Here is an 18,399-nt window from a genome sequence, read left to right as displayed (position 1 = left end):
GTTGCACAAAAACACAGTGATTTAAGTTTGTTAGTCAGTCAACCATAGAAGAAAAAGCTATGAACTGGAAAACCATTTTAAAGGAGAATTCCAGCCAATTTTTACGTTAATCTTGATCGCTATAGCTACGCGAGTACTTTCGATAGAAAAAACCCCAACCCGAATTAGTGCACCGCCGCTCCGTGAATTGTTATTGGGATGATTATCACAGAAGCCTGTCTGAATACACTCACCGGACGGCAGCTAGCAGCTAATGGCTAACAGCTATCAGCTAACAGCTATCAGCTAGGATCGAGACAGGGACCAGGGTAGGTGAATTTAAACAATGTCTGAGTTGAAAACGCATCTTGTTGACACGTAAGGGCCCTGTTCATGTGGCACAGACATATTAATTGCATTTTGTGTCTGTTGAGAGGCACAAAGGCACTCTAAAACTTGCCCCGACAACTGCCGTTTTAGCTCAGGGGACGCTTGTACATGTAGCTGCAGCTTCTCCATGTTGCCTGCACTGATTCGGGTCGGGGTTTTTTCTATCGAAAATACTCGCGTAGCTATAGCGATCAAGATTAACGTAAAAATTGGCCGGAATTCTCCTTTAAGGACTGTATGAAAAATAATGGGGTGGTGAGGACACCCTTATAATTCGCTTTGTAAAAAAAGCAAGGCCCTCAAAGAAAACATTTATGATCCAGGGTCATAAATGTTTTCTTTGAAACCTGATGACTGCAACATCTTCCCCACAACATAAACATCAATATATTTTCAGATGTTTACATTTTCAGAAAATGTATGTGCATTTTATGCCTTTATATCGATGGTGGAGAGATGACAGGAATGAGGGTGAGAGATCCAACATAAGTCCCCAGCAGTTTATTCCTGAGAATGGATACAGTGGTATTCACCGTGCCAGTGTTTGTAAGCCGGGCTGTAGGGCTCAGTCAGGAGGATTCATAGCCTCGGCGCGTGAACACACAGTCGCACACAAACAAGTCAGCAGACAACTGGTTGTAGAGCTAGAAAATGACTTGAACTGACAGATGGCAAGCACCAACACTGAGTCCCTCTCATCTAAACAGCAACACTACAATACACAGTCACGGTACAGTATTAGGGGATTTCCAGAGTATCAGGATCTCAACACCAGGGATCCATTGCTCATTTATCAATCTTTGTTGATGAATGATATATTGTACAGATGTTCTTGTTTTGCTAGAATGGCTCCCGTTTTATTAATTTCTTATTCATATGTTTCAATGTATAGTACATACCCACCTGATGATGACTAACCAGATCTGATAATGTCTAAAAATATGATAACATACCCACACAATGTAGGCCTACAACAAAGCCAGATATAGACTGGAGATGCACATTCAACTGTGATCTCTTAAATCCAGCAAAAGTCTCTTTTCCAGTTAGGGGAACAATGGAGAATCTGCGATGCTCACGCGTCAAATATTGTGTTTCTCAAACAACAGCTTACCTATGATTATATCATTTAACTATTTATATGAGTGAATGAGTTCATGTGGTTGTGGATGTGTGTATAGGATGCAGTTGACAATTAAAATGGAAGCATTAAGCGATGCCAATCATCCCCTTGGATGTGGTAATCCTCACCTCCACGCCCAAAGGTCAGGAAAAGGTTGTGTAAGCCAGTGGAAAATGAGTCACAGTCACATACAGCACCATGTGAGTCCCGGCAGGCTTTACAGTAGCTGCATGTGCAGCGTGAGTGTGTAAATACATCAGTTAATGGGTGCTAAGCTCCTGTAATTTAAAAGTGGAAGGGGCGGTTGGAATTCAATGAGTTTAAATGCCGCATTGACAGAAGAGCATAAGCATACATATCCAGACAGCAATATTGCAAACAGTAAACATGAAATCGGAAATCTCTGTGTGAACAGCTTTTATCACCATAACAACATTTTGGCACCACAACAGATTGCTCTCCTTGACAAAGTGACTGCTCTCTGATCTGACAAAATAAGTCAGAATTCCTGGACGCGCGTTGGGTGAGGTGGTCCGACTATATATGGGTCCTGGATGGGCTGGAGGTTTAGATGCATCCAGTGGACTGATGGTTGTGTCATTTTTTCCTGGTAAACACTCATCAAGAATAAAATATCAAGTTTTTTTTATTTACAGGATATTAGCTTGTTATCAAGAACAAATAAAGCCATATTGGAATATTATGTACAACATGCTTAGAAGTCCTGATTTTCCAGTAGTATTCCATCAATTATGTTATGGTCCTTTAAGTCAGGCTATTTGCTTTCCAAGATGTGATTTTAAACTTAAAGAAAAAGTAAGAAACTCTGCATCAAATCACACAAATATGCAGATAGAAAAGAGCTCACTTTACATTCACTAATAAGAGTAGGAACAGATGAAAGCCTGAGGTTCCCAGCATGTGAAGTCATTGAACTTTCCATTTCCTGAAAGACAAACAAACAGCAGATCAGAAACCAAGTGCCAAATTGGTCTATATTCATATTTGGTGCAAAATAAAATAAAAACTATCTGTGTCCCTTCAGTTCAGCTTTAAAAAACAATCTGACTCCTACCATGTGCTAGCACCTCCACACATTCCTCCACATCTGCTGTATTATTGGGCTCCCCTGACAGCCAATCAGCATAGCCCCAGTGGGATCCATCCAACCAGATAAAGCGACCGGTCTGACAGATAACAGGAGATTAATGACGTGAAATCAGATGGAGCAGTTGTTTAATTCATTTTCCAGAGGCCAGATACAACACAGCAATTAAATAAACCACTCTCATGATGTGATTAGTGAAAGCTAAATTATTATTAACATAATTATGACCTTTTAATTTTACTCCTTGACTGACCATACACACCTGCAAATATCGTAGTCCTCCAATCCAGGTGCGTGTATGTGCCCCGTTTTGCCGCAGCATCATGTTCATCACCTCTTTGTGAATATAATGGCTCGTGATGGAAGCCAGATGGCCACCAGGGAAATGATCCTGGCAAAAGAGCTGCAATGAAACAGAGAGGAACAATGAGACTGGGGTCACGCACATTACTGTCTGTGTGTTGTTAAAGAAGTCTAACTTTATAAAGATTTCATGGTGCATCTTTGAGATGGTGGAGAGCATGTAAGTACCTCAGCATCTGCAGCCCCCTTTGGCCCTTTGAAGAACTGGTAACACTTCCCCTCAAGCATCACACCAGAACAACGGCTCTCCCCTGTGGCCAAAAGGTGGAATTACAGCATTTTCAAACAGGTTCACTTTTTTTTTTTTTCCAAAGCTACCTTAAAACAAAACTCACATACTTGAATAAGTAAGAGAATAAGTATATTGTTTGTCATAGAATCTGAAAAATTTAAATAGGTGTATGTGATATTCTTAACACTAATAAAATACAAAAAAAACCTAAACAAATTAAAAAAACTCACATGCATTGCAGTTTTTGTTCACTGTAAACATTCATTCTTTTCCTTACTCGTGTGTGTGTGTGTGTGTGTGTGTGTGTGTGTGTGTGTGTGTGTGTGTGTGTGTGTGTGTGTGTGTGTGCATAGTATTTTACACTTTACCTTGCTTGTTTTGTTTTGGTGATAATCTTCTTTCTTCAGGGTTTTCAACTCTCTGCCTCATCAAAGCCCTTCCTCTTACAGGCGCCACACCAATCTGAACTCCTCTATCAAGCATAGGACCGTCTTCCATTGCTGGATCCTCAAAGAGCGCCATTGAAGACAGCTCCTCCTCCCTGACAGACTCACTGTCTGGTTCCTCCATCATCAAATAGTGTGACCCCTCCACCATGCGAGAGTCTTGCTCTTTGCCAGGCTCCATGCCCACCCTAGCCTCTTCATTTGGGAAATACTCCTCTAAAGCTAATATCGGCTGCCCCATAATGTCCAATGCTGGCCCTTCTTCCATGATAGCAGCATCTGGCATGACCTGTTGATGTAAAAGGGCCTCACCCTCTTCAGACTCCAGCTCCATTATTGGTTCTCCATCCTCTTGATTCTGAAATGTCGCCCTCAAAGTGTTTTCAACTTCTGACAGCTCTGTGTTGCTCAGTTCTTTTCCAGACATGTTGTCGTCATCCAGTGGCACTAGCTCCATGATCGGTTCTCCATCTGAATCTATCTCACTCATAAGCAACCCTCTCTCTTCTGGCAGAGGGTGATTGACAGGATTTTGATTCTGAAATTCCGCCCTTAAATTCTTTTCCACTTCTGACAACTCCATGTCGTCGTCATCCAGTGGCTCCAACTCCATGATTGGTTTGCCCACCATTTCATATTTTCCCTCCATGTCAATGTGCCTCTCTTCGATCTCATCTGTTTCAGTTTCTGCCTTGTGGTTCATTTGCACCGGAAACTCCTCTTGAACATCTGGCTCCACCTTAACCTCCGATTCCACCTTAAAATCTGGGTCATCTTTGAGCTCTGGCTCCATCTCAACTTTTGGCTTCTCATCAACCTTTAGTTCAGCCATAACCTCTGGATTCAGATTTACTTCTGGCTTTGTTTTTACATCCTGCTCCACCTCATCTTGTAGGGTTTCCAGCTCCATGATTGGTTCTTCATCTAAAACATAGCTCCTCTCCCTAATAAGTCCCTTCTCCTGCTCTAAAAGAGGTTGATTGACAAGATCTTGATTCTGAAATGCTGCCCTAAAAGACTTTTCCACTTCGGACAGCTCTGTGTTGCTCAGTTCGTCTACAGACATGTTGTCGTCGTCATCCAGTGGCTCCAACTCCGTGATTGGTTCGCCCACCATTTTATATTTTCCCTCCATGTCAATGTGCCTCTCTTCGATCTCCCGGCCTGTTTTAGTCTCTGCCTCGAGGTTCATTTGCACCTGAAACTCCTCTTGAACATCTGGCTCCACCTTAACCTCCGATTCCACCTTAAAGGCTGGGTCATCTTTGAGCTCTGGCTCCATCTCAACTTTTGGCTTCTCATCAACCTTTAGTTCAGCCATAACCTCTGGATTCAGATTTTCTTCTGGTGCCACATCAGCCTCTAGATCCACCTTAACTTCTGGCTCTGCTTTAACCTCTGGGTCTGCTTTTAGCTCCTGCTCCTCCTTAACTTCTGGCTCTGGTTTGACTTCTGGCTCCTGCTTAGCCTCTGTCTTTACTTCACCCTCTTGCCCCTCTCCAACTTGTGGCTTCACTTTGATCTCTAGTTCCACCATACTCTGCTCCATGTCCAGTGGCACCAGAGCCAATTTTTCCTGTTGCTCCTCGGAGCCCAGCCTGACTTGTGGTGCAGGATTTTCCACCACCACATGACCCTGCACAGGAACAAAGTCCCCCAGCAGAGGGCTCTGGTCTTCTTTAGTCAACACAGTGTTTTGTGCCACGCCTGGAGCAAATGGTGGCATTCCCAGAGCCACTGCAACGAGATAGTAAAAGATACAATTGCTGGTGAAATAAGGCAGAGTACCTTACCACTGATGAATTATGAGACAATGGGCCTTTGAGCACAGACATGTAAAAGCCCCCCCCCCCCCAGACTGAAAGAGATACAAAATGACTGCGTTTGTAGTCGTGTTTCTTTGTTGTTTTGTAGTTTAAAAAAAAAAACTGTTGTGGTTTTGCATCTTTTCTTAGTAATTTGACTGACTTTCCAACAAGAAATGTCAACAGTCACTTCAAACAGAGCTCTGACCCCTGAACCTTCTAGCCTCTGGACCTGTGCCAGTTAGCCCCATTCAGTAATCCATCCATGCCAATATACCCATAATTTCAGGGAACAACTAAAATCATGTTGATATGCAGTTTATGTGGAGTACATCATGAATAAGAGATAAGACAATTTAATTCACATTTAGACGTACAAATGATTTACTTTTATTTATAGTTTCATTTCTTGCAAAAGCAGTTGGTAAGAATGAGTTAATGTGCCGTGCAATTTCCATTGTAAATCCTGAATAATTAACATAAGAGAATGACTTCATGATATGATAAGATAAAACAACAATAATAAGAGATAACTAACTACACTCTCTCTAAGGACAAAGGTTATCAACCAAATCACAGGCAGATATGTTTTAACTTTAGTCATTACAGCAAATAAGTGATTGAAGTTTTTCCCGACTAAATGCAAAAAGTTGAAAAGGAAAACAGAATCTAAACTTTAACAGTAAAATTCAGAGCGTAAAAGACACTATGAAAAGAGAAGTAAAAAACTTTCGGAGAACACGCTAGTAGAACAATATTAATGAAATCTCTTACCTGCTATGCTCAGTGAGAGCAATGCCAGCGTCTTCATCTTAATCTATTTGACTAAATCTGTATTTAGTGTGTAGACTGTGATGTACTGTCAAATACGCCTTGTACCTGTGAGTTATTACCACCTGTTTATGTGCTCTTCTCTTTGCGACTGCTGTTTATCCGTAATTGGTTATTGCTTGGTACATCTAATCTTATTTGCATCATAAGTCCTACCCCTTTTATTTATTTTTTCTTTCAGTAAGTCATAAAACGTAGCCTTCCCGTTACCTTATCTTGCCGAGAGCACATCTTTTTTCTGTTTTGTTTCCTCTTGGCATGCAGTCCATCATAATTAAGAAGGTAGAAAGTTCACATTTTCAAGGCCCTTCAAATGAAGTAAACAACTGGGAGAGTAAACAATCAAAGCTGATACAAAACTTTCCATCAAGACATATCAGAACAATAAACTATTGCAGACTCTCAGTATAGAGATATTGAAGTGAATCAGTAGTTTCACTGCATATTCATCTGTTTTAGATAGTAGACATGTCCAAAATACTAAGCATAGATGATGTTCATTGATTCTTAAATTGATATTGGATAAATAAGAAGGTTGGTTTTGAGACCAAAGAAAAAAAACTTGCACCTATAAAAATAACAAAGGATATTATAGAAAAGAATACACAATAACATTTTAGCTAACAAACTAGCCACAAAGTTAGGCATTACCTCCAAGAGAAGTAAAAGAAAATAAAGTTTAATACTGAAATAATTGACATTTAATTCATGTGACCTTCCACTTATTGTAATTCTGGACTCTGACCTGTTAATATAGAGGATAATTAACCATGTTTCAGTGATACTGTTAATAATACATTTAATCTCTGGCATGACTGCTGAACTTGTATTTACTGTCTCTCTTGAACGCCACAAAATGCTGCTGTAAATAAAATATGGATTTGGGAAGACTGTTGGCTGGAGGAAATGCACTTTAAACTCGTGTTCACTGTGACAGTCAAACCATAAATATTAATGGGTTTAGTGTGTTTCAACGTATTTCCTCATATCAGCCTGTCTCAACAGAAACTAGAGTTCACTGAATCAGAATTAATATTTCCTCCTCTAGACATCCAGTTTTGGTTATCCTATGATCTTGCAGCCCACCCTCATTTATATCTGGCAAGTTGCTTTCTGAGTCCCTCAGAAAATCTGTGTTGTTCTGAGCTGTGATTGGCTGGAAGGGAATTGGGTGGTTAGGTGCTATGTGGCTGCTGCTTGATCTTTAGAATTTCTTTTGGTATCTTTTGTGGGCATTTTTGCCTTTATTTAATATAGACCCTTTTTCACAGCAGACATTTGGACATGTGACAGCAGGATAAGCACAGGTATAATTAATAATATTAATGAAGGCAGCATACCATTTGGTTTGTATTGTGCATGCTGGCTCAAAGACATAGCTTACTGGAGCCCTTAAATGGCACACATCCATCGTTATGTGATCAGTTACACCTGTGTCTCTCTGCTGCTGAGAAAAAGATCTAATACAATGCTGCCCTACAAAGCAAAAAGGCAGTAACTATGCAGAGTGCAGAACTGAGAAAAATTACTTTAAAGTTATCCTGTCATCCAGCTAAGTAGTTGTAGGTAGATTATTGGACATGTGGCTGTTTTTGTTACTTTATATTAGCTTATTCTTTGTACATATCAATCCTCATATTTAATTTGATATTTTACCCCTATTTTGCAGTTACTGTACTCATGCTTTGTTTCACTAGGGCTTTTTGCAGTTACTGTACAAACGACTACCATTTTTCTCCAAAACGACACACATTTGAGATAAGATGTTTTGTCACATAACAAAGGATGCCTTGAATGTCATGAAAATGATAATAACTCATTTTTGACCAAAAATGCAGTTACTGCCTTTTTGTTTTGTAGGGCAGAATGGGAATGCAAGAAAGAGAAGATGACGTGCAACAAAGGTCCCCAGCAAAATTAGAACTGGGGACGCTACTACGTTACGTAGTAACGTGTGGGCTCACGTGGGTCATGGATGTCACAAAAAGTGTAGTTTGTAGTCGTTTTGTGTCTTTTTCTGGTGGTTTTGTGTTTAGATCCTGTTAAGCTTTAAACTAAGGTTAACATATTGGTGCAATACAACCAACAAAGGAACCTTGATTTAATCCAGGTGTAGTCATTGTTGGCACAAACAGCCACAGTGTTTAGTTGAATTTTGTGCAGGAGTGTAAGGAGGGCAGCTGTTCCTCACACTGTTTGTCACCAAAGATTGCAGTGCATTTAAATTATGTTTGGTTCATATAAGATATTTTATGTTAAACATTTTTATGTAAAGTGAGCAGTGGGTGCTGAGGTGTGTTATGAATGTGTGTGGTACTGTGTGTAATGTGACATCAGTGTGTCTTGCAGAGCAGCTGGGATTGTTGATAGTGAACAGGTGCTGCAGCAGAGATTTTGTGACTTTGTATTTCTCTCTTATGCTTATGCACACGTGTCTGCAAGTATGGCCCTTGTGTGTGTCTGTGTGTGTGCATATGGCCACAAATGCAAGCATGTGTGCACATTAACCAGAATGAGCGACAATGAGCTGTTGTGTGGCTGGTGGTGGTGAGAAACCTAATAGCCAAGGACACAGTAGCTCAGCCAGCAGCTGTCCCATCTCTGCACCTCCTATTACACCCACAACTCTAACCATGGTAATTTTTGTCTTTTAAATTCAGATGGACCACAATGTTTTTAAGAAATGATGTCAAGGTAGAAGTAGTTAAGATTTCTCTGCAGATGTGTCATCAAGGCTGCAATGTAACTAGTAACTAGCTGTCAGATAAGTGTAGAACAATGTAACGTGTATTGTGAGTTAGCAGTAGTGAAGTACGAGGATAATACACGTACCTCAAAATTGTACTTGGATGTTCATAAACCTTTTTTGGTCACTTGGGGGACAGCAGAAACAAGTTGTGAACACAACATTGACATATCATCACCTTTTTGAGTTGGTATGGTGAACTTGTTAGCAAACAGTTGTTTATTTACACACCCAGCAGTAACAGAGCAACATTATCATTAATTTGGAGTTGTGTTCTTGGCCACCTGATGAGTATAAGTCCAATATCCACTTTCTTTTAGCTCTGTTTTTGGTCTCTAAGGAAATGTCTGGAACTTTAGCTATGCTCCACTTTGTTCACCAGTTAGATTCTTACTGTGTGCATGTTGTTTAGTGCTGGTCAGGTAGTCTACAATGAGTTTTTAGAGCTTTTTTATTGCTGAAAATGACTCTATGAAAGTGGTGAGAGTGAACCAGAACAGTACAGTTATGGGCTGGAATGGTAAATGATGAGCTGAAACTCGCTATGAAACTTTATACAATCTGTAAATTCATCACTTTTTATGTTTCAAAATTGTCATTTGATAAAATGATTACAAAAATGTCTTTACACCCAACTCCTGCTTTGCTTCGCTTGCAACAAGGATCACAATGCAAATTAGTCTTGGACTTTGTCATCCTGGACATTTTTAAGCTTGGATCTTGGCCTAATGTGAAATAAACCAAAAAAAATATGAAAGGGTTTTGAACATTGTCCTAATAATACTGTATAAGATTGTAACAAGGCAGATCAAAGAGCAGACCCGTGTCAAAATAAAACAAGCTCATATTTCCCCTGTTTGCTCTGAGAAGGCAGTGGTCTCTGAACAACAGGACAGCAGCAGCAGCTCTCCCCCGGGTGCGTGCTCCCCCACGTGCTGCAGATGAAACTTGAAGAAGCTGCAGAGAGTTTGGAGTTAAACAAATCTCATCCAGACTCAGCAGACACCCACAGACCACAGGACGGATCTGAACTCACCCTGACTACTTCTACTGAACACCATGAGGATGTTGGTGCTGCCTCTTCTCATTACTTTACTGCAGAGTGAGTTTTTTTTAAATGGTTTTAGAAACTTTATTAAGCAATTTGCTAAAGTTACTACAGAAAAATGAGGCTTTAATAGACTTTAATAGATCTGTTGCTAGAAGTTTTCAGACAAAGGAGTGCATGCTGTTTAACAGAGTATAGGCACATAATGTGAACTGGCATGTGTGTTTTTTAAAGGCAAGGCCCTCCAGTGTTAACATTTTCTTTGGACCCTGCAATACCCTCACCCCAAATCTAATACAACTCGGTTCACCATTAAAAAGAAGCAAAGCATGAATAATGTAAGATGGTGTACTATAAAATTAACCTTAATATGCAAGCATTTTCATAATTTGTTTTTTTGTTACAAATGATCTGCAAAGGAGAATTAAAAGATTAAAAAAAGATTCCCAATAGTTTTTTCAACAAGAACAAAAAAGGATTAACCCTGCCCTTTTCTGACCATCCCTTTCTCTCTAATCAATTTTGTACAGTCCCTCAGAAATGCAGGGTAATGTTTTTTTTTTTTAAATAATTTACTATTTAATTTAGATAAATTGTTTCTTTGAACGATGTTTGGCCTTGTGCAACAGATAAGCTGAGATTTGTATTGTGACAACTAATAATTTCAACCGATTGGTTTCATTTTGGTTTATGTTTTTTTGATCAGTTTGTGTGACTGAGTTTGTGCATATTAAGGGGAGGAGGTGTGATGTGTTCAGGGACTGCATCAGATTGTGCAGGGAGTGGTTGTTTTTGGGCTTCGTGTTTACATCAAACCCGCTCTGATGCCGTTTGAACCCGAGATCCACAGGCTGATGAAACCCATCTCGTGGCTACGCGGAGGAGTCTGAGATCCCATCGTTTCAGTTTGAAGATAGCCTCTGACTGACCCTGTTGTTGATTGGACTGAGATGAAAACGACCACTTGCTATCTGAAAAAAATGCATTTGAAGTTGCTGTGGGATTTCTAAGGGGCAGAGGCTGCTCTCCAAACAACATGCTTTATGTTGATTGCAACTTTGACATTTGTTTTGATCGTTCTTGTATTTACTCAAGATTTTCCTCAAAGATTACACAGTTGAAATCCTTATCCTCAGTTAGGACAAAGCTGGTGAAGAAACTTTATTGGTGTCCAGTCAATGCTAATGGCATGGCATGATTAGTAATACTGAATTCAAAATAGATTTTAAGTGCTTTCTAATGCTTTTAAAATACTAAAACATTGCATTTCAGTATCATATGCAATAATAATAATAAAAAAGCAGCATTTCAGATTCATTCCATTTAAAACAATGACAGTATGGACATCATATGTCTAACATGAACTAGACATTTAGTCTTTGCAATGTATCTTATTGTATTTGTGTTCAGATGTGTTTTCTTCAAATATTCAAGTCTACTGTTAAAATCAGGTTTTGGTTAGGCTGAGGGTCGGGGTTAAAAGTTCAATTATTGTAGACCCGTGTGTGTGTGTGTGTGTGTGTGTGTGTGTGTGAGCGTGCGTGTGTGGTGCCAGCTGAAAAGGGTAAGGTTACTGTCACAAAGAGCTGCTTTGTCCATGCAAGAAAAGCATGCTTTCCATGCATGTGTGCAACACACACTCATTGCTCCAAATGTTCTTTTCATAATACCAAACAAGATGTATGCATCAGTATTTTCCCATATACATATAAAAGCTCCGAAGTTATTCTGATTGTCTTTTACTGCTATTTGCTCCCTGTCGTCTTGTTGTGGCTTTGTCCTTCACAGGGAGCAACGGCTTGAATGAAAATGAGTTACAATGGATTTATGGCAGATTTAAGTTTTCATAACATAAAAACCTGTATAACATCAAAAGAAACTTCACAAATCTGCTGCATAGCCCCCTTCTCTGCTGTCTATCCGTGTGGTATCAAGAAAGGCTGCTTCGTCACAATACCCATCCTTTTGGTAATATTTAACCATATCTTGGTCAAGCTTTGATGTTTTTGTTTTAACTGCCTTGAAAACTTGTTGCCATTGAAATCCATCATAATAGGCATGGAATTAAACTGACTACAGCTGCTCTTCTCTGTATAAAGAAAGAACAAACCTTGATACTCAAGATTCTGGTTATCACTTTGAATGTGATTTTTGTTTTTAAATGTTTTTGTCATTAGTACACTACAGCATGTTTGTGTACTTCTATGCATTTTTGTGGGAGAATGTAGACTCTGCTCGTGTGTGTGCTGAAGGGACAGTTCACTAAAAGAGGTTATCAGGTTGAGATAAAGCAGCTTGTCAGAGAGTCATCCATCACCTGCATTCCTAGACACCACCGCTCCTGGCACCACCAAGATGTAGGGGTGTGTGTGTGTGTGTGTGTGTGTGTGTGTGTGTGTGTGTGTGTGCGTGTGCGCGTGCGTGCGCGTGAGAGAGAGACAGAAAGTGAGAGTGAGGCCAGTATTCATGCAGATATGCAAATATTCTGTTGTTGGAAATTAATGTTGTGCATTTTTTCTATATGGTGTGAATCCATGACTGGTATGCTGTGACTCATTGTCATGGGCCTTTTATCCTGTTTACATGTCTGTTTGTGTTTCTCTGATTGCACTGGAGTCCAAAAGCTCCAACATGCCCACATTCTGAAACTATATAATTTATAGCATGTTACATACAGCAAGATGTAATTCTTGTTTTATTCAAAAATGTGAGCAGAAGAAAGATGGTTGTACTTAAATGTCTAACAATATACAACTGATTGATCCTCTCACCCCTGCAGGTCCTCTCTGTTTGTCAGTGACAGTAAGCAGCAGTAAACCCAAAGTGGAGGTCCACGAGCACACAGGTTAGACTGTGCAGAATCATTTATTTATCTCTATCTGTAACTGTCCTTCAAACCTTATCAACACATCCAGTATTACTTAATGCTGATCACTTTTCATGAGTACACCCTTGTTGTGACCAAAAGCAACAAATAACGGGAAGAATTACCTGCCAATTCAAACAAAAGTACATCTACTGTATGACATTTTGCTGCTCTGTTTTCTGTCCTTCCAGATGCTGTGCTCGCCTGTGAGTTCAGGACAGAGAAAGATCAAAATCCTCGAATCGAGTGGAAGAAAAAAGGAAAGGGGGTGACATTTGTGTACTTTAATCACAAATTTACTGGTGAGTGACAGACCTTTAGGCTACTGAATGAATTCCTTTGACTTTGCTGAACTGATGGCTGATATTTTGCTCCATTTCTTTCCATCATCCTTTCATAATTACCTTTTTAATTTGTTCTTTTTTTAGCTAAGCACTTAGTTAAACTTTGTCCATCCTCTATCACCTTCCACTATAGGGTCTTATGCAGGACGGGCAAAGATGGAGGGAGCGACGCTGACAATACACTCGGTTACTCAGAAAGACTCAGGGGAATACCGCTGTGAGGTGACTGCTGGCGAGGACCATGTCAACCTCGGAGAAGCTACTGTAACCCTCAATGTGCTCGGTATGATGGGAAACCTGTAGGCTTGTGTTTTTGTGAATATGCATATATGATGGTGAATCTATCTGTATTTGTTATGATACGAAAATACTCAGAACAGAATTTTTTTATCATATAGCAATGACTGAATAATCAACACTGGATTTGAACTTGGAAAATGTGTCTTTCATTTCACTGTCTTAAATCAAATGTGCTGCTTTAATGTTGTGTCCTTGCCACAGTAAGTTACGTACTGCTACATGTGAGTACGCCCTGTGTTCAAGTGGTTTAACCATAAAGGGGTTTAACTTGTGAGATCATCGTTGCTAGACAACTGACAACAATTATGCATGCCACCTTGTTGCCATTTCAAAAAATTGTGTATGTATGCACAACATTTTATATTTCGCCAAATGTTTCATCAAACATTACCAAAGTATTTGACAATTCACCTGAAACCAGCAGAATGATGAGTGATTTTCTTCAGAATACCCGAATTTTGCACATATGATGTCATTGCCTCAACTTGTGAGTGTTAAAAACCATGTCTCTCTATTGGTGCAATCAGTAAGTCACCTCTGACCTCAGGTTCGAATCCCTAGGTGGCCAAGTGCTTGCTAACAATGTGGCAATTCATGCATGCTGTATGTTTTCAAGTGCTCGTTGAGTTCAATGTGCTTGGACTCCTGGTATTGCGTAGTGACTATGAATGGTCAATGGTTTATAAATGTCAGGCCTGTAATTTTTCTTGTTTATTTCATTACATATTCTGATATTACCAGTGTAAACTTCAAACTGTTTCCAGTAACGACAGTAGTGAAAACAAAAATGGCAGTGACAGTTTCAGCTTCTCAGTCCTAGTAGAGGGAGGAGTTTCAATCCAGTTACATGTTGGTTTGATTATTGCTGAAATCGGTGCTTTGATGCAGCAAAGTAATCATTAGACCCCTCTACATCCATCATCAAACATCAAAATGCACCTACAAAAGTAATGTAAGTGTTTTAGGGTCTTCCCTAAATTACAAATCAAATGTTTTTGGGTATCTCTTTGCTGTAACTCAAGCTGTTTTTGTCTCTGCCTCCTTAGTGCCTCCTCACGTCCCGTCCTGTGAGGTACCGAGCTCTGTATTTGTGGGCTCAGGCCTGGAGCTTCACTGTAAGGACAAACTCAGTGTTCCTCCTGCCACCTACCGTTGGTACAAAGACAACAAGGCTTTGACGGCCACAGCAGATACTCCATACAGTGTCGACCCAAACAAAGGCGCACTGGTAAGTACACACTAAATTATACAAACACTTAAAGGACCAGTGTGTAGGATTTAGTGGCATCTAGTGGTGAGGCTGCAGGCCCTCTTTAGCGCCTCCGTGGAATGAGCCCTTATGATATGAAGGGCTCATTCTAAGCTAACGGAAACACGATTCTTATTCCATTTCTGCCAATAAACCCCCCTGAATCCTACACACTGGTCTTCTTAAATGCACCCATGAGTATATAAACACACTTGTACACACATGTAGACACACAACTGTCTGCAATTCAACTCTCAACTTGTCTTTGTCTGGAGCAGAAGTTTACGAGTGTGTCCAAAACAGACTCAGGGATGTACCGCTGTGAGTCCTCCAACAGTGTGGGGGCGCCTAAAAGCTGTGTGGCCCAAAAACTGAAAGTTATTGAATGTAAGTAAGTTTGGTACAGCTCCTCTTTGAAGTTTAACTGTTTTGATCCACTCCAACAAACAACAACAAAAACTGAGGAAATCCTCTCTTTCCCCTTCTTCTAGATCCTTTGAATATGACAATCTTGATAGCAGGTGCTGCAGGTTTTCTGTCGCTCATCCTTTTCTGCTGCATCTGTGTGTGTGTCTGCCAACGCCGAGGCTGCTGCAAGAGTGAGTAGTGTGATGTTTCTCTGTGTGTGGTTGTGTGTGTGTTGCTTTTACATTTGAGGCATTTGCATTCAAACTATGTGAAAGTCACAGAGAATTGGCTTGAAAAAGTGTTGGTCTGTCGGCCTAACTTACCGACAGTGGAAGTATTCGCATCCTTTACTTAAGGCTATAGTGCGTAGTTTCTCTCTCCCCCATGAGGAATTCTAAGTAATGACAAAACTTTCGGCGCATCCACATGATACAAACATTCCGTGGTCACGCACCACCCCCACCCCTCCTCCATGCAGTTGCTAGTAGCCAAGGAGGACACGGAGGATTAAAAAAACATGATGGACTCTTCAGAAGAGGTAGCCTAATTATCTTCACTTGATTTTTTTGCATGTGAAAGTCGCCGGACGACACAGTTTCTGAACATAGCCATACTGAGAAATACAGAGAGAGTTTTGTGGAGCTGATAGTCATAATTCGCTTTGTAGCAACTCCTTTGGCAATGACTTGAATGTAACGGACATTCATTAATATAAAAAAGTTATGCACTAAAGCTTTAACTAAAAGTATAAAGAACAAAATGTAATATGCTCCTTAGCAAATAAAAGTCTTACATTTAAAATATTTATTTATGTAAACACACAGATAATGATCACCCGTCAGTGCAGTTTCTCATTGTTTTGGTTTGATAACTTTTTTTTTAAGATTATTTTTTGGGACTTTTTCCCTTTTTATTAGATAGTGACAATGGATAGACATGAAGGGGGTGAGGGGATGACAAGCAGCCAGTGTTCGAATTATACCGTGAGCTTCGGGGGGTACAGCCATAGATATAGAACATTATATATATATATTGTTCTATATCTATGGGTACAGCTATTTCTATTTTTATAGATAGCGTCATACGCTCATTTGCATATTTATGACGTAATTACACAATAATTTGCATAAAGCTTAGTGTTCTGTCAGCAAGGTAGATAGTAAGAAATATAAATCTTTAGCCAAATAATCACAAACTCACTACGGGAATGTATATTAAATTATAATTATTACTTAGGTAGCCTACATTTGAAAAAAAAAAAAAAATCTACTAAGAGAGGGCGAAAGATGGATAAAGAATTCTCAAAGAAGGCTGGCTTGCCCAGGGCCAGGCCAGCTCAGCGACCCAACCAAAAAGGCCTACCCTCTGTAATTCGAACAGTGCATGCAGGAAAGGGCCGCATGCAGGTCGGATTCAAACACCAGCCGCTGCAAAGGACTTTACACTCTGCTAGGTGAGCTAGAGGTTGCACCTAGTTTGCTAACGATACTGTTTTGGTTCAGTCTAACTGCTCTTATCATTCTTGTTTTTAGTGACAAAGCTCTAATAAATCTACTGTACACTACCTGCTCAGCACCAAACAGCAGACAGACACAATTAGCTGGTTAACAAAGTGGAGCTTTTAGCTGCTAAAGAGCCAGACATTTGCCTCAGGAGAGCTGAAAGAGAGTGAATATTGGACTAACATTTGTCAGGTGGACAGAAACACGAGTCTTAATGCATACTTGAGTAAATATTTACTATCCACCATTGCCAAAAGACAATGTCTGGCAGCTTCTTTGGCAATTAGTGATCATGACAAATGTTAACTTTTCTTCTTTGTTGTTTCTTTGAACAGAGGACAAGAAAACAAAAAGGTGAGGGTTTCAGTTGTCAGTCTAACTCTTGTTTCACCTGTAGCTGTGTGTTATTGGCTGGTAATGAGCTCAGACTAAACGGCCTCCTTGTCTTTCAGCACCAAGTCCTTCAACCCTCCTCCTCCACCACCTCCTCCCATCCGCAATGTGAGTGATCAGAGGGATTGTTATCGTGTCATATCTTGTTTTGCTTGCTGGGTTGCCGATAAATTGTTGATAAGTTGCTGATAACACTGGTCCCTAGCTAATTAAAGGAAATGATTCATTGTATGCCTCTCTGCTCTCGACAGATCAAGCACTACAAACCAACTCACTCCTTCATGATCTGAGGGTGAAACACTCACTTTGACTTCAAACCATCCAGAATCTAAAGTGTACACTTATTGTTCAACACACTGGAAAGATACCTGACCGTCGCCTTGCTTTTGGACGGCTGCTCGCTGCTTTCTGAGACATGCAGATCCTGAAATATTAAGCCAAAACAGAGTTAAACAAGATTTTGCAAAAACCCTGTTGCTTCCTAAACACTGGCATTTATGTGTTTAAGTTTGGAAAAGGGCTCCTTCCTTATTATCTACTACAAACTTACAGTACTGTAAATTCAGTGTTTAACTCAAATGCTATAACATATGTTTTATTATTTGTGTCAAGAAATTTTTAAATCTTTTTTTTTAAACTCCTCATTCTTTAGGGGCCAAGGTCAGACCCTTCAGTTTAAGTTTTAGCTCTCTCTCGCCACCTATAGACAAGTAACTCTTATTCATCCACACTAACAAGTACTGTATAGATTGTATCCTTCTTATTGCCTTTCATTTATATTTAGATGCAGATATGTTTTATGAGTTTTTTTCTTGTTATATTTTTTAAATATGTTTGTGTTCTCATAATTGTTTAATCTTTGGCTGTAAATTTAAATATTGTGAATTGAGCGGCAAATGAACGGGTGTCTGCACACACTGAATGGTGCTTAGGACACTTTTGAAATCTTTTATACTATTTTGATGAGTCTATTGCTTGTTCAGTAAATAAAGAGGAAAGGAAAAAAATAGCACACTGTGTTGTGAGTTTATTGGCTTGTTGGTGGATTCAAGATGTTCATTGTCAAACCTGTTATACAAGTACAAACGTCTGAAATGCTTATGCTGTTTAGTGCTAATTAGCAAATGTTAGCATGCTAACATGCTTAGGTAGGCGAGGCAAGTTTATTTATATAGCACATTTCAGCAACAAAGCAATTCAAAGTGCTTTACACAAAATACCAAAAGCTTTGAAACAAAATGCTAAAGAAACACACAAAGGAACATT

The 18,399-nt window shown here is 39.7% G+C and overlaps 2 protein-coding genes across 4 annotated transcripts; one reads left to right on the top strand and one right to left on the bottom strand.

Annotated features, from left to right (window-relative positions):
• Nucleotides 1-2,333: 2,333 nt before the first annotated feature.
• si:ch211-160b11.4 lies at nt 2,334-6,379 on the bottom strand. 3 transcript variants are annotated; one of them, XM_031294513.1, is made up of 7 exons: nt 6,221-6,379; nt 4,508-5,378; nt 3,564-4,438; nt 3,132-3,214; nt 2,863-3,003; nt 2,568-2,679; nt 2,334-2,438 (listed from the first exon to the last, which is right to left on the bottom strand). In XM_031294513.1, the coding sequence occupies exons 1-7, from the start codon at nt 6,255-6,257 to the stop codon at nt 2,371-2,373; spliced, it is 2,187 nt and encodes a 728-aa protein (XP_031150373.1). In that variant the 5' UTR covers nt 6,258-6,379; the 3' UTR covers nt 2,334-2,370. The 3 variants fall into 3 exon arrangements, with proteins under 3 accessions (XP_031150373.1, XP_031150380.1, XP_031150388.1); XM_031294520.1 differs by having other exon boundaries at nt 3,564-4,300; nt 4,787-5,378; XM_031294528.1 differs by having other exon boundaries at nt 3,564-4,476; nt 4,966-5,378.
• A 1,835-nt stretch (nt 6,380-8,214) lies between these two features.
• jam2b (junctional adhesion molecule 2b) lies at nt 8,215-18,142 on the top strand. Its single transcript, XM_031294499.2, has 11 exons — nt 8,215-8,913; nt 9,898-10,125; nt 12,851-12,916; nt 13,129-13,239; nt 13,415-13,564; nt 14,628-14,809; nt 15,109-15,217; nt 15,322-15,429; nt 17,076-17,094; nt 17,193-17,241; nt 17,385-18,142. The coding sequence occupies exons 2-11, from the start codon at nt 10,083-10,085 to the stop codon at nt 17,421-17,423; spliced, it is 876 nt and encodes a 291-aa protein (XP_031150359.1). The 5' UTR covers nt 8,215-8,913; nt 9,898-10,082; the 3' UTR covers nt 17,424-18,142.
• Nucleotides 18,143-18,399: the final 257 nt, after the last annotated feature.

The sequence above is a fragment of the Sander lucioperca genome, chromosome 8, assembly GCF_008315115.2.
Source record: "Sander lucioperca isolate FBNREF2018 chromosome 8, SLUC_FBN_1.2, whole genome shotgun sequence".
NCBI lineage: Eukaryota > Metazoa > Chordata > Actinopteri > Perciformes > Percidae > Sander > Sander lucioperca.
This window is presented reverse-complemented; position numbering and strand designations above follow the sequence as displayed.